This window comes from Panthera uncia, chromosome A2, assembly GCF_023721935.1.
Source record: "Panthera uncia isolate 11264 chromosome A2, Puncia_PCG_1.0, whole genome shotgun sequence".
Taxonomy (NCBI): Eukaryota; Metazoa; Chordata; class Mammalia; order Carnivora; family Felidae; genus Panthera; species Panthera uncia.
The window spans coordinates 372,672-386,350 of record NC_064816.1 but is presented as its reverse complement, the minus strand read 5'-3'; the positions used below and the strand labels follow the sequence as shown (position 1 = coordinate 386,350).

The 13,679-nt window shown below is 63.6% G+C and overlaps 3 protein-coding genes across 6 annotated transcripts in view; 1 reads left to right on the top strand and 2 right to left on the bottom strand.

The window, feature by feature from the left end:
- The window catches only part of ARID3A (AT-rich interaction domain 3A), a 32,633-nt gene extending 27,747 nt beyond the window's left edge, over positions 1-4,886 (bottom strand). The window contains exons 1-3 of one of the 4 annotated variants that reach the window (XM_049639465.1): positions 4,706-4,886; positions 1,780-1,915; positions 493-1,130 (exon numbers count right to left, since the gene is read on the bottom strand). In XM_049639465.1, the coding sequence (XP_049495422.1) occupies positions 493-890 (398 nt within the window). In that variant the 5' untranslated portion in view covers positions 891-1,130; positions 1,780-1,915; positions 4,706-4,886. Of the gene's footprint in view, positions 1-492; positions 1,131-1,256; positions 1,760-1,779; positions 1,916-4,546; positions 4,613-4,705 lie in introns of those variants that run through there. The other 3 variants (XM_049639463.1, XM_049639466.1, XM_049639462.1) reach the window with 3 other exon arrangements.
- Positions 4,887-10,064: 5,178 nt separating this feature from the next.
- Positions 10,065-13,679, top strand: part of R3HDM4 (R3H domain containing 4) — a 16,652-nt gene continuing 13,037 nt past the window's right edge. Inside the window, exon 1 of the mRNA XM_049639475.1 lies at positions 10,065-10,232. Within this exon, the coding sequence (XP_049495432.1) occupies positions 10,201-10,232 (32 nt within the window). The 5' untranslated portion in view covers positions 10,065-10,200. The remainder of the gene's footprint in view (positions 10,233-13,679) is intronic.
- The window catches only part of KISS1R (KISS1 receptor), a 3,427-nt gene continuing 962 nt past the window's right edge, over positions 11,215-13,679 (bottom strand). Inside the window, exons 2-6 of the mRNA XM_049639477.1 lie at positions 13,220-13,344; positions 12,700-12,835; positions 12,166-12,398; positions 11,512-11,874; positions 11,215-11,415 (exon numbers count right to left, since the gene is read on the bottom strand). Of these exons, the coding sequence (XP_049495434.1) occupies positions 11,278-11,415; positions 11,512-11,874; positions 12,166-12,398; positions 12,700-12,835; positions 13,220-13,344 (995 nt within the window). The 3' untranslated portion in view covers positions 11,215-11,277. The remainder of the gene's footprint in view (positions 11,416-11,511; positions 11,875-12,165; positions 12,399-12,699; positions 12,836-13,219; positions 13,345-13,679) is intronic.

Sequence of the window (13,679 nt, the reverse complement as noted above, 5' to 3'; positions counted from 1 at the left end):
TTCGTCTTCTCGGCACTCCTTATCACAACCCACAATCACCCCGTTTCTCCGCTCGTTAAATGTATTCCCAGAAGGGTCCCGCTGGGGCCCTGCCAGCACTCAGCTCGGGGCCTGCGCACGACCCAGGCGGAACGCACCAGCGGGCCAGCCAGCACCTGTTCTGTGCAGGGTCCCCCCCGGGGCCACTGAACCTGCTGTAGCCTCGCCGGGCACGGGGCTCCTGGCCACACGTGGTCGGTGCCCTCAGATCAAGCCGGCATAAAGCTACAAACTCAGCCCCCCCCCCCCCATTTGAACGGTGGCTCCTATCCTGGTTGGTACGTGTCCACCGTCCTCCAGAAGGTTCTAAGGGACAGCACGGATCTCAGCAGTCGGCAGGACAGCGTCTGGTCCTGCCTGCACAGCTGTGTCCCCAGGGCCCAGAGCTGCCTGGTACGCATCGAACCCTCACCCACCGCTGGCTCGCGGCTAGCCCGCAGACCCCCGACTCACAGGTCACCGTCGGAGCCCACGTCCTCCAAGTGCTCATCACCTTCGGCACGTCCTGGTGCCTCCCGGCCTCGGCCCGGGGGTGCAGGTGAGCCTGGCGCCCCTTCCCGGGCCGTGTCCTCGTCCTCCAGGCTGGGGGGCCCGTCCTCAGAGCCGCCGGGGCTGGGCGGGTGTCCGAGGCCCGCAGCGGCGGCCCGCATGGCGGCCAGCGCGGCCATCTGGGCCCGCTGCATCCGGGCCTTCTCTGGCTCTCTGTCCTCGTCCGGGGCAGCCCTGGCCCGGGCCGGGGGGCCGGCGGGCAGCTCGGGCGGCAGGGGCGGTGGGGGCTGCCGGGCCTCCAGCTCCTGGCGTGCCCGCTGCTGCCGCTGCAGGAGTGTCTCCATCACCGCCTGCAGCTTCATGGCCCTGCGGGCCGGGCCGCCCCGGGCACCAGACGTGGGCGGCAGGGGCGGCCCCTGCGGGGAGGGGGCCTGGCCGCACGGGGGGGGGGGGGCCTGGGGGGGGCGGGAAGGGGGGGGGGGGGGGGGGGGGGGGGGGGGGGGCCGCCGGGCTCAGGCTGAGGGCATGCCAGCGGTGCCTCCTCACGCCAGGCACCGGGCAACGGCGGCTGGTGTCTGGCTCATTCACGGGTTTGCAGAGACCTGGGGGCAGCAGGAGAGACCGTCAGACCACACTCCAGGGCTCCTCGGCCCCATCCTCCCCATTGAGGTCAGACCGCAAAGGCCTCTGGGAAAATCTCTCCCCACCATTCCCATCAGGGTGCAGACCTGGAGGCCTCCCTGGAGGTGGTAGATGGTGCTCTCCCCATCCGCCCCCCTCTGTCTGCCCTCCGGGAGGCTGGGAAGCGGGGTCACCCTGCACTGAACTCCTGAGGGTCTGAAGGTGGCCCCCACCAGTCTGGGCCACAAAGAAACGTGCGGTTCCTGACCCCACCTCCTGGGGAAGACCTTGGATTATTGCTTCATAAACACAGCAGGGGGACTGGGCATTCCCGGCCTCCGATTGGCCACAGCCAGCTACCAGGCACCAGAGTCCAGATGGGTTCCGGGTTCTGGTTCCAAGCTCCAGGTGCTGCCTGGACCCCTGCTGGTGCAGCCCCGTCCAGATGGTTCCAGGCGCCACCCCCCTCCACTCAGGCTAACCAAGACCGTGGCTGGCCCAGACCGAGGGCTTCCTGTGTACAGGTCCTGCGATCACCCTCCTCACTCACGCTCCCATCCCATTCCTCAGCCTTGACCTCTCTAGGCCTCAGTTTCCCCATCTGCAAGATGGTGTCCTGACAGCGCCCACCTCTGTGCTCAAGCAGGGACGAAGCAAGTTTGTGACGGTAAAGGCAGGCACACGGCAGGCACCATGTCGTGTTAGGGAAGGAGGCGCTGGATGGTCCCCATGTTACGGATGAGAAAAATTGAGGCCAGGAGATGCCCTGTTGGAGGACACACAGCACGTTCCCGGCAAGGCTGGGATTTGAACCAGGGTCTGAGAGACATCAGAGCCTCCCTCACCACCCCACGTGATCTCTGCAGGGGAGTCCTCCTGCCCTTTGGGACCCCAAATGGGGCCAACGCCCCCAGAAGGCAAGGAACTGCGCCCCAGCCTGGGGTCTCCTCAAACCACCACCAACCCTAATTGCCAAGGTCTCAGGCAGGGACACCCGGAACCTGGCATTGCTAGGCCTCACCAAACAGAGGGACGCAGGTCCCACCCCAGCTCCCCGCCCCCCAAGCCCAGACCACCAGTAAAACAAACCGGGCAGAAGCCAACAGGCCCAGTAGTGACAACACAGACGATACATCTACATCGTGGGGAAGGGGGACGGGAGATGGGGGGAGGGGACAGGAGACTGCCCCCAACCCAGCAAATGAACCCCCAAGCCACTCCTGGGGCAGACAGGGACCCACGCACAGGAGGGGCCGGTGGGCAGAGGCTCGTGGTCGCTAGCTAGCTCACACCCATTCCCCAGGATGGCCACCTTCCCAACTCCCATAGTGACCTGCTAACCCGAGCCTGACGCCACTCAGGGGAGTCTTGCAGTATAGACGCCCCCTCAACACACCCAGTCAGGGGAGGGGCCCTGCAGAGCCACAGGGACCCAGTGGCCCTCTGCTTTCTCCCCAGACCCCCTGCTGCTTCCATCTGGATAGGAGAAAGGGCAGTGGGGGGGGGGGGCGGTGGGTGACCCCTGTGGGAAATGGGAGAGGGTCATGTCCCCAAAGGACCTTGGTTTCCAGTAGGGACGGGGTCTCAGGGCACAAAGACCCTCTCAGAGGCCACAGTGCAAGAGGCTGACCAGTACAGTCTGTCCTTGGGGGCAGTGAAGTAGCACCCAGCCCCCCACTCTCCACCCCTCCCAGGACTGGTGATCACCCCCCCCACCAGCCCTAAGAAGTGCTGAAGGGACATTTCACGCCCGGAGTCTAGTCTGGTCCACTACCCCTCCCCCACATTTGACAACTTCAAGACAAGCCCCCCCTCCCTACGGAAACGCTCCGGGCAACACCCCCCTCCTCTTTGGGGGGCAGAAGGAAGAGGCCAGAGGAAGCCACTCCCCCCCCCCAGCCTCCCACCCCCAGGCCTGCCGGGTTTAATGACCCTTCCGGGTCGCCCAGTGGGGGAGGGGAGCAGGGCAGGCCTCCACGTTGGGGTTGGTGGAGGGGGCAGGTGGGAACCCCAGAGCTCCCCTGGGCCTTGCCTGGGGCCCCCATGGCCGCCATTAACCCTAAGCTGGCGACGCCCACCCCCTCCAGACCCCTCCCCCAAGAGCCCTTTGTCCTCAGCCCCTACCCCCCACTTTATGACAACCCTAAGGGAGAGGCATTCCCAGGCAAGGACCAGGCAGGGGTGGGGGTGTGCTGGGTGGTCGCTGGAACCTGACTAGGGGGCCAGAGGGATCCTGGGCCACACCCTCCCCCCAATGCCTCCCGGAGAGAGAGGTCACCCGCTTGGGCCGGGGCCTTGCAAAACACGGTTATTTAAAGAGTTGTGCAAGGCTGGGGCCCGCGGGTGGCGAAAGGGGCCCCTCACTCCACGAAAGGAAGAGGGGGTGGGGTGGGGCAGAAAGCTGGGGAGGGGGCTAGGAGAGTCGGGAGTGGGGCGGCCCGGAGGAAGTGAGAAAAGAAAAACCGAAGAAAGAGAAGAAATAAGACGACAAAAACCCCAGTCCGGATTTCAAAGGCTTCTTGGAAAGCGACCGATTTGCATGGGGGGGGGGGGCAACCCCTCCGGCCCGGGCGACTAAAAACGGAAGATTATTGACAAATCCGCCGCCTGGGGTCGGACGCCGAACGTTGGAGTTGACAAACGCGCGCTCCCCGCGCTTCCTGCGCCCGCTTTTGTGTCTGGGGGGCACTGACCGAGGCGGGGGGGCTTTTCCCGGGGATCCCCGCCAGAGCGCTGGCTGCCCTGCCGAACCCACGCCCGGGCGCGGGCATGGGGGGGGGGGTCCCCCTCCAGGGGTCCCTTTCAGCTCCGGAGCCGACACTTTATAAGTAAGCCCTCCAAGCTGGCGAGGGTCGCTAGGGAACTGCCCTCCCCACCCGGCGTTCCCACTCCGCTCGGGGGTCGGGAATAAAGCACCCGATTCCGGGGAGGAAAAAAAAAATGAGATAACAATCCGAAGCGCAGCCCCCCGCGCGCGCCTGGAGACCATTTCCTTCCGCTGGGGGGTGGGGGGCGGCGCTCACTCGGGACCCCCGACGGCCCTAGCGCAATGTGGTAGGGGGTGAGGTCTCCGAGGGGGGTCGCGGAGAAAACCACCCCAACTCGGACCCACCGGAGTCGCCTTCCCGGTCCTGGGCCCCCACCCTTGTCCCTGCCCAACTTTGGAGACCCCCCCCCACTGGCTTCCCGGGCGCACTGCGCCCACCCGGGACCGGAACCCGCAACTTAAAAGGCCAGCCTCCCCCCCCGCTCCCCCCCCCAGGGCCCGCTCGGGGGGCGCATGCCCTGCGCCTGGCGTCCGGCCCTGCCCCGGCCGCGCCTGGCCTCCGGCCCGGGCCGCGAGCTGCGCGCTGCTGGCTCCCGGCCGCCGCCGGGTTTGTGCCGCGCGCCGACTCACCGAGCCGCCCGCCGAGTCCGCGTCTACACCCCCATCCGACCCGATTGGTAAGAGTCTCCCCGCGCGCGGCCTCCCCCGCCCCTCCCCTCCCCCCCGCCGGCGCGCTCACCGCCCCGCAGACAAATCACCGGGTGACAAATCGCTCTCAGATGCAAATACCTCGCCGGTGATTCAGCGCTGCGGCCCGGGACGCGGGGAGGGGTCTCGTGAGGCCCCCTCCCCCTTCCCGGACGCCCCCTCGACCCCCGCGCTCGGTCCGAGGACGCACCGCCAGCCCAGGAGTGTTGGGGAGGGGGAGAGAGTGGCCAGAAATTTTCAGGTCACGGCCCCTTTAAATGATAATAAATAATAAAAGGGAAGGGGAACAGCTTCGCGGGAGGCCCCGCCCCCTGCTTAGGGACGGTGGGCAAAGTGCGCGCCGCGGCCCCGAGCGCACAGGACGCCGAGGGTGCGGGAGGGACTGGGAGCATCCGAGGGGGAGGGGAGGGCTTTAGACCTCCGCCAGGGCGGGCTGGAGGGACCCGAGCCGGGTCGGGGACCCCTTCACCAGCTCTCCCGGCATCTAGGATGGGCCTGCCCTTCCGGACTCGGAGTTTCACTCCTGTCCCATAGCCCAGCGACCTGGCGCTAGAGACTTCGCCCCTCCCCCCCACCCCACCCCCAACAGAGCCTCTGTTGCCACATCTGTAAAATGGGGATTAAAGACCCGGTGATGACTGGAGCTACAAGGAAGAGAAATAAGAGCAGGCCGGGGGCTAAGGAAGGAGGCCAGGGCTCTCGTCGGGGGTGCTGCAGGGTGGGGAGAGGCCTAGGAGAGGGAAAGCTGCCGCGGGGGGGGGGGGGGGGAGGGGGGCAGCGCTGCTTGGACACAGGCGTGGGGGTGGGGGAGTGCGTGCTGGTCCTCGGGAAGACTCCTTGTGAAATCGTGACGACCCCTGCCCCCGACTGTCACCCTCTAGGAGGAGAGATAAGATAATCTCCTTGGTAATAATAACTTGATAATAATTTTCATATTCTGAGCCTCCCCTTGCCCACCATGTGCCCTATGCATGTTCACATCTCTGTGTAGGAGAGACTCTTAATGTCCTCATTTCAAAGAGAGCGACACCGAGGCACAGACTAGGGTGCCTCGAAGGTGGGGATGTGGATGTGGGCTCTGCTGGGAGGTCTGAGGTCCAGGGGCCACCCTTGGGACTAATTGCAGGGGCCCGGCTGCAGCCCAGATGTGAACCAAGTGGGAGCACAGGTGGGCAGTTGGCCTGGGGGCCACTTGTCCACGGTCCTACCGTGTGGAGCTTGGGCCCCTGGTTTTCAGGGTTGGTTTCATGTACCCTAAGGCTCACAATACTGACATCTTTTCAGGACATCAAGCCTCCAGTGCAAACTGCAGGTTTCCTGCTTCAGGTGGGGGTGGGGGGTGGGATTCCCAAGCCCAGGGGATGAGTGCCTAGAGGCTGCCCTCACCCCAGGGCTGGAGTCCTGCCCACCGCTTTCGGGAACCCAGCCCTCGAGCCCCAGGGCCTCCTGTAGCCTAATGGCAGCAGGTGGTGAGAGGCCTCCACCTTTAGGCTATTAAACACCCAGTCCCAGCTGCCTGCTGGTCCACACCCCCTCCAGTGGGAGGCGCAGAGACATCTGCCCAAAGAGGGGAAGTTTGGAGAGACCCAGGTGAGCTGGGGAGGAAAGCCACCATAAGGGTCCAGGCACCACCCCCCCCCCCCGCCAGGAGCCACTTCTCCCAAGTGCTGGAAAGCCTCTTCCCCATCATAGACCCAAGGACATCAGAATGCACTCCCTGCCCCACCCAGGTTAGATTCGTGAGCCTCTCTGCCTCGTCTTCCCCTGTAAAAGGAGCCCATGTTTGGTTTGTTTTTTACACTTTATTTTTTTAGAGAGGGAGCGCACGTGTACACAGAGGGGCAGAGGGAGAGAAAGACCTGGGGAGCCCAACGCAGGGCTGGATCCCATGGCCTCCGCATCATGTAGGACCACAACTTGAGGCAAAGTCAAGAGTCCGGACGTTCAAAGGCTGAGCCACCCAGGCACCCCCAAATGAGTCCACGTTAATTCATTCCTTGTATGCTCGTTTTGAGGGTTCCACTTCCTTCTGCTCAAAAGGGGGGGCACGGGGGGGTTCCTCTCAGGGGCGGGGGGGGGGGGTGCTGCCCTTCCCCCATTTCCCTGGGGAAAGTTGTCCATACATAGCGACTTCCCCAGAGGTGCCCGGTCCTAGAGGGTGAGGGGCTGCAGGATTCCCAGCTGCCTCCAGTGAGGCCATCCTATTTTTAGCCCAGGGAGGGAGCTGGGAATTGATTCACAGACTTGCTGGCTCCACTGGGAGTGGGCAGCAGGCCCTGGTTCCACCTCGGTCCTCCTGGTCCTGCTACGTGATTTCCAGTTGGTGCTGACCCTTCTTTGGTCTCTGTTTTGCAAGCTGGGAAATGGGTACAGAGACCCAAGTCCTATAAGGTTTCGGGTCCAGACCATGTTGCAAGGCCCCTGCGGGTTTGGGACACCCCCCCCCCCGGGGAAAAAGTAGCCAGCTCCCCACTCAGGGGTGGGGGAGGGTGGGGGAAGCACCCTCTTAAAAATTCACCCAGATCAAAAAGGAAAGGCGGGGGAGGGCACCTGGGTGGCTCAGTTGGTTAAACATCAGCTTTGGCTCCAGTCATGGTCTCGCGTTTGTGAGTTCGAGCCCCACGTCGGGCTCTGTGGTGACAGCTTAGAGCCTGGAGCCTGCTTGGGATTCTGGGTCTCCCTCTCTCTCTACCCCTCCCCCGCTCATGCTCCGTCTCTCTCTGTCTCTCAAAAATACATAAATGTACAAAAAAGATTGAAAAAATAGTTTAAAAAAAAAATTCACCCAGATCCCAAACAGTCCACCTCCCCGTTTTTCCTCCTCAAACGTGTTCCCACATCTGGGCCTTTGCACTGGCCAGTCCTTCTGTGTGGCGTCCCCTTTCCAGGACACCCCATGGCCCGTGCCCTCTCCTGCTTCACACTGGAGCCTCTGCTCTTCAGAGGGTCCCTCCCTGACCTCTCAGGGTCAGGCGTGACCCCATCATGTCACCCTGTTTTCTCTTCGTCCAGGTGCTTCTGTGTTTGAAACGTCCCGTGTTCCCTTCCGGTATTCATTTGACCCAGTGTTCCTTGCTTGAAGCAGGGTTTCCAGGCCTGAGGCTGTGCCTGGCACATAGTAGTTGCTCAATAAATGTTGGTTGAATGAATGAATTCATGTGTTCCCTCCCTCATCCCGCAGGATTTTTGGCGTCTGTCTATATAGAGGTGGAGGGGAACAATTCACCGTCTTGATTTCCAAAACAAACAAGCCCGGACAGGGGTGCTGGGCCCGGTGGAAACGACTCAACCCTGTTTTCCGTCACTTGCACCTGGCTCTCGGGTTGCCCTGGCCCTGCAAGCCGGGGTCCACGAAAATGCGATTTTGACAACTTTTTTTTTTTTAATTTTTCTTTTAACGTTTTATTTATTTTTGAGACAGAGAGAGACAGAGCATGAACAGGGGAGGGTCAGAGAGAGAGGGAGACACAGAATCTGAAACAGGCTCCAGGTTCTGAGCTGTCAGCACAGAGCCCGACGCGGGGCTCAAACTCACGGGCCGCGAGATCATGATCTGAGCCGAAGTCGGCCGCTTAACCGACTGAGCCACCCAGGCGCCCCTTAACAACTTTTAAAATAAGAGAAAAGCAAATGTACCAATAACGGATGTATATTAATGAATCCAGCCTAAATTATATTAGGTTTTATAAAAACAGTAAAATAATCACGTTTAATATTTTCTCATGGACAAGACCCAGGAGACGAAAGTGCCTGCGACCCAGTAAGTTCATGATGCGGCTCGCTTGACCCATTCCGCATCGGGGAGACGCTGCGCCGGGGTCTGGTATGGGGTTCGCATGAGCGACCGCCCCTTTGCGCTGGCGGCTCCTTTGTGGGGGTCGAGCCGGGAACCTCGGTGGGGTGCGCGCCCCACCTGCCGGGCACGGACGGGACTGCAGTCAGGGGCGGGGCCGGCGCCAGAGGCCGCCAGGTGGCGCCGTGTCCCCTGAAAACGACTTTCCCGGGTCAGACGGGGAAACTGAGGCCCGCGGAGTTATTTTCTCCCCTGTGGCTCCTTCTGAATGTTCTACGGTAGAATTGCCAGATGAATACCGGATTCGCGGTTAAATTTTAAGTGTATCCTAAGTTTTGCCCAGGGCCTACTTATACTAAAAAGTTTTTCATTGTTTATCGGAAATTGAAATTAGCCCCTTTCTCTACCCCAGACCCCCAGGGTTTATCCCCATCAGGTGACCCTGGGGCCCATCCCACCCGCTCTCTCGGGTGTGCTGGCACATGCCTGTTCCTGGCAGCTCAAAAGGCAAGACCCGTGGTAGTAATGAATAATAAACTGGAAAAGTCTCCACCTACCTTGGACCGTGTCCCTCCCTGCTTAGGAGCCTCCATGGTTCCCACCACCCTCAGGAAAGATCCGGCTTATCCCTGCAGCTGGCAGTCTTCCCACTGCTCTCTCCTCTGGCCCCGCAGGCCTTCTAGCTGTTTCTCACCAGATGTTTCCTGCCCCAGGGCCTTTACACTGTCTGTGCTCCCCATCTGTTGTGCTCTTCCCCCACCTCCGAGCTGCGTTCACGTTTCCCAGACTTGCCTGCTCCAGGAAGCCTTCCCGGACTCACCCCCACCAAGGTCAGGCTCCCAGTGACCCACGAGGGGCACACATGTCTTTCTCATGACCCTTTCTGCTCCTCTAACTCTGCATCTCTCCAGGTAGTCTGCCCCTTCCGTCCAAGACCAGGCAGGGACTGTGTACAGGAAGCCCCTCCTCACTGCCGTGGCCCGACCCCCAGCGCAGAGCCTGGCACACAGGAGGGGCTCCGAAAACGAGGTCCAGCTAAATGGGCCCCAAACGACTCCTCTTCCTAGACCTCCCTGTCAGCCCTTCAACTTTGTGTGTTTTCCTGAGATGATCGTGAATCCTGACGCAGAACTTTGCCAGGCTTCCCCCGACAGTGACATTTTGTAAAACTGGATTTTGACACTGATGCGATCCACCCACCTTCTTTGCATTTCCCCGTTTTATGGGACAGGAGTGTGCCATCACGAGGGTCCCTCCTGCTGCCCCCCCCCACCCACCTCGCTCACCGCTCCTACCGCCCTCACCCCGGCAACCACCGGGCTCTTCTCCATCCCCATAACGCTCTCTCCTCCGGGTGCTGTTAGCTTAGTGTGCGGGTTTTCTGTCCCGCAGCTTTTATTTCTCTGACATGAATACCCCAGAGCCCCCTTCACCTTCTTTTTAAAAAAAAAACCCGTTTTTCCTGCAGAAACTGTGCCACTCCCTCTGCACACACCTTCTCTCTTAACCCCCACAACACACTTGGTCATTCATCCCACAAATATCTAATCAGCCCGACCATGCTCGGGGCACTGGGGATACGTGGGGGACCACGTGAGACAGGCAGCCAGCAGGTACAACACAGGGACATCAGAACCGTGATGGGGGCAGCGCTGGGCGCAGAGAGCTCCAGGAAGGCTTCCCGGAGGAGGAGGAGCCAGCTGAGCTGAGACTTGACGGATGAGTGAGGCACAGCTGGCACGACAGCCAGACCTGCGTGTGCAAAGGCCCAGAGGCCAGAGGGATGGCAGCAGTTCAAGCAGCTGCAGAGAGAGGGTGAGTTTGGAGGGCAGGGAGTGGGCGGGGGCGGCAGGGCCTGTGGGCAAAGGGGAGAATGCCACCCTCTTGTCCTGCCGGGTCTGGAGGCTGGTGTTGAAGACAAGAACAAGCCAGCTTCAGGCCAATGTCGAAATGACCCTGCGTTTTGGCCTCTTGGTCTCACATTAACATCGCTGCCAATTTGGATTACTTGCGGGGCCGTGCTGTTTCCAGATAAGTTGGGAGCCCGGGAGCCCTCCCAGAGATGGGCGGGGGTCCTGCGGGAGTGACTAAGCCTCAGCCAGCAGGGCTGTTGGGGGAAGGCTGAACTAATCCTGCGCAGGCAGCCCCACCCAAGCGACATCTGGGCGGGGCGAGGCTCTGACGGGCTGGCAGCAATCCGGGTGCAAACAGCGGTGTGGGGCTTCTGAGCCCGGGCCTCCAGGCTCTTCCTGGAACCTGTGCCAAGGGATGAGCCTGACTTTCCGGGAGCACCATTCGGCCATGCGGGGAGGAAGCCCAAGCAGCCACACGGAGGGGGTGGGGTGGGGGGACTGCTCCGCCACTAGGCCTGCCAGGAAGGCCTCCTAGGGCCTTCCACGTCCGGCCGCTAGGTGCGCCCGTCCAGCCCAGCCGAGCCCGGTTACCCTACAGACCCGGGAGTGAGAATCGGCCGCTCTTCTGCCTCCCTCCGCTGTGGGGCGCTTTCTCAAGGAGCCGTCCGTCCGTCCGCCCGCCCGTCCGTCCCGCGAGCGGCTCTGTGCACGTGCTCCAGGGAGCACCTGTGCACTCCGTGACACCCGCCCTTTCCCCAGCCGGGACGCTGGACGCTCACCGGGTAGCGGTAACACTACTTTATGTCAGCACTTTAAAAATCGCACGCTGTTCACATGTCCGTATTTCTGAAAATGGGACGAAGCTTATAACGTTAGGGTTGCAAGGCAGTGTGCGAAAGACGTCCGTCGGTGCTTTGGGGGAACGTTGCAGAGAGTGCCAGTATCAAAGTGTCTTCAATTTCAGGAAATACGGAAGTAAGTAATCAGGATATCAGTGGGAGCAAACATCACAGCAAATTCGTACCGAGGGGACATGGGGGGGGGGCGTTTTCACTATGATTATCTTGCACAGAAACCGAGATGTTAATAACCACATACGAGCGGTTGCTGTTCAAACGGCACCTGTCCCACAGGGGCCCAGCTCTCTCCCCGCAGAATCCGCCCGGATTGGGGCAGGACGCTCCCTCAGGACACCCGCACTCTCCCGGGCTTCGGGGGCCCGGCGGTGGCCGGGGGGGGGCGGCCAGGCGGCGCAGCTCCGTCGGGGCGGCGGCGGGGGCGGGCAGCCCGGAGCCCCGGGGCTGGCGGGGCCGCCGCGGGGCGCAGGGGCAGACCCGGCGGAAGGCCTGCCGGAAGTGGGAGCCCAGGAAGGCGTAGAGCAGCGGGTTCAGCGCCGAGTTGCCGTAGGACATGCAGTGCGCCCAGATCTTGAGCGCGTAGGCGGTGTAGCTGCGCGGGTGCCAGGCGCCCGCCGGGCCCAGCGCCTGCAGCACCAGGAACAGCTGGATGGGGCCCCAGCAGGCGGCGAAGAGCAGGACCACCGCGGCCACCAGCCGCGAGACCTTGGCCCGCACGGCGCCGGCCCGCGCTGCCAGCAGCCGGCCCTGCGGGGTGGAGGGGTGGTGAGGAAAGGCTGCGGGCTGGCCGGGGCCACCCCGCAGAGCCCCCCTCCGTGGTCGCTTACTCTTAAAGTAAGCTGCGGGGCCCAGCGTGGGGCCTGAACTCGCGACCCCGTGAGCAAAAGCGCCTGCTCTACTCGCTGCGCCGGCCGGGCGCCCCCAGAGCTCCCCTTCTTGAGCCTGGCACGTCCCCCCCCCCTCGCCGCCCCCTCCCACTCCAGACGCGCGTCCCCCACACGGCGCCTCCACCCAGCCAGCCAGCCGGCGGCCGCTCACCTGCAGGGCGCCGTCGGCGGCCCCGGGGCTCCCGGCGGTGCGGCCCAGGTGGCGCAGCATGGCCCCGTAGCAGGCGCAGGTGGCGACCAGCGGCAGCAGGTAGAGCGCCAACAGGTTGTAGAGCGCGAAGGCGCGCTCCAGGGCCCGGCTGGGGAAGACCTCGCTGCAGTAGGTGCGCGGCCCGGGCGAGAGGCGGTGCAGGGCGAGCACCGGCGCGGACACGGTGGCCGAGCCTGCGCCACACGACAGGGTGAAGACCCTGCCCCGGGGACGAGGGACGCCAGGAAGCCAGGACCCCTACCCTCAGGTGCCCCTGGGGCAGCGTCACTGGGCGCCTCGCAGGCGCGCGTCGTCCGGGGTCCGCGCCTTCGGCGGCTCTTCGGAGGGAGCGCCCATTTCCCAGATGCACGCACGGCCGAAGCCCAGTGAGGGGCGGTTGGCGTGGCGGGGGGTGGGGGGTGGGGGCGCCCAGGGCACTGAAGGCTTGTCGTCCCCCCCATCCCCCGCCCCGTGCGGCGCTCGCGCTGCACTCACCCACCCAGATGCCGAGGCTGACCGCCAGAGCCAGGCGGGGTGTGCGGCGGCGCAGGGCGCGCAGTGGGAACACGGTCACGTACCAGCGGTCCACGCTCATGGCCGTCAGGGTGGCGCACGTGGCCTGCACCGAGACCTGGGGGAGGGGGCGAGAGCGGGCGTTTCGTCCCGTGTGCGGTGTGGGGCCTGCCCCGTCTGCGCCCACCCTGCGGGTGCCCCCACAGGTCCAAACACCCGGGCACAAACGGGACATGTCGCGGGAGGGCCTCCAGGGGCAGAAGAGGGGGATCCCAGTGCGGGTTTGACCGGGCCGCTGGGGGTCCGCTGAGATGGGCAGAAGCACAGCCATCGTAGGATGGCGGGACAGGCGCGCGAGAAGGCGCCGGCCCACCTCCGCAAGCCCCGTCCCTAACTGTATCTCTGCCTTTTGCGCGGTCCCCTTTCCTGCCCCCAGGCCCAGGCTCCACCTCCTCCGCGGCCCCGCCCCTGGACTCCGCGGCCCCTTCCCCAGCCCGCGCACCTGCTGCATGTAGTTGACGAACTTGCACATGAAGTCGCCCAGCACCCAGGCGGGCAGCGGGTAGAGCAGGGCCGTGAAGGGCACGCAGCACAACAGGAAGGTCACGTCCGTGGCCGCCAAGTTGGCTGCAGGAGGGAACACGCGGGGGCCTCAGCCACCCAACAGCCCGGCCCAGCCCCCACCCTTTCCTGGCCTTTCTCCGAGTAACCCGAGTAACCCGCAAGACCGCCTGGAAGATCCCCCGGCGTCCTTCGGCAGAGAAATTGGGGCGCCCTCCAGTCCCCCATTTGTACACGTCAAACATCCCCTCAGTACGGGTTTCGTGGCCATTCGAGCGACAGTCATTGCGCCCTGCGCGCCCCCGTCCGGGCTGGAGAGCCGGGGCGCGTTCCCGTCGAGGCTGGGAGAGCCGCGGTTGCGCCCCCGTCGAGGCTGGGAGAGCCGGGGTTGCGCCCCCGTC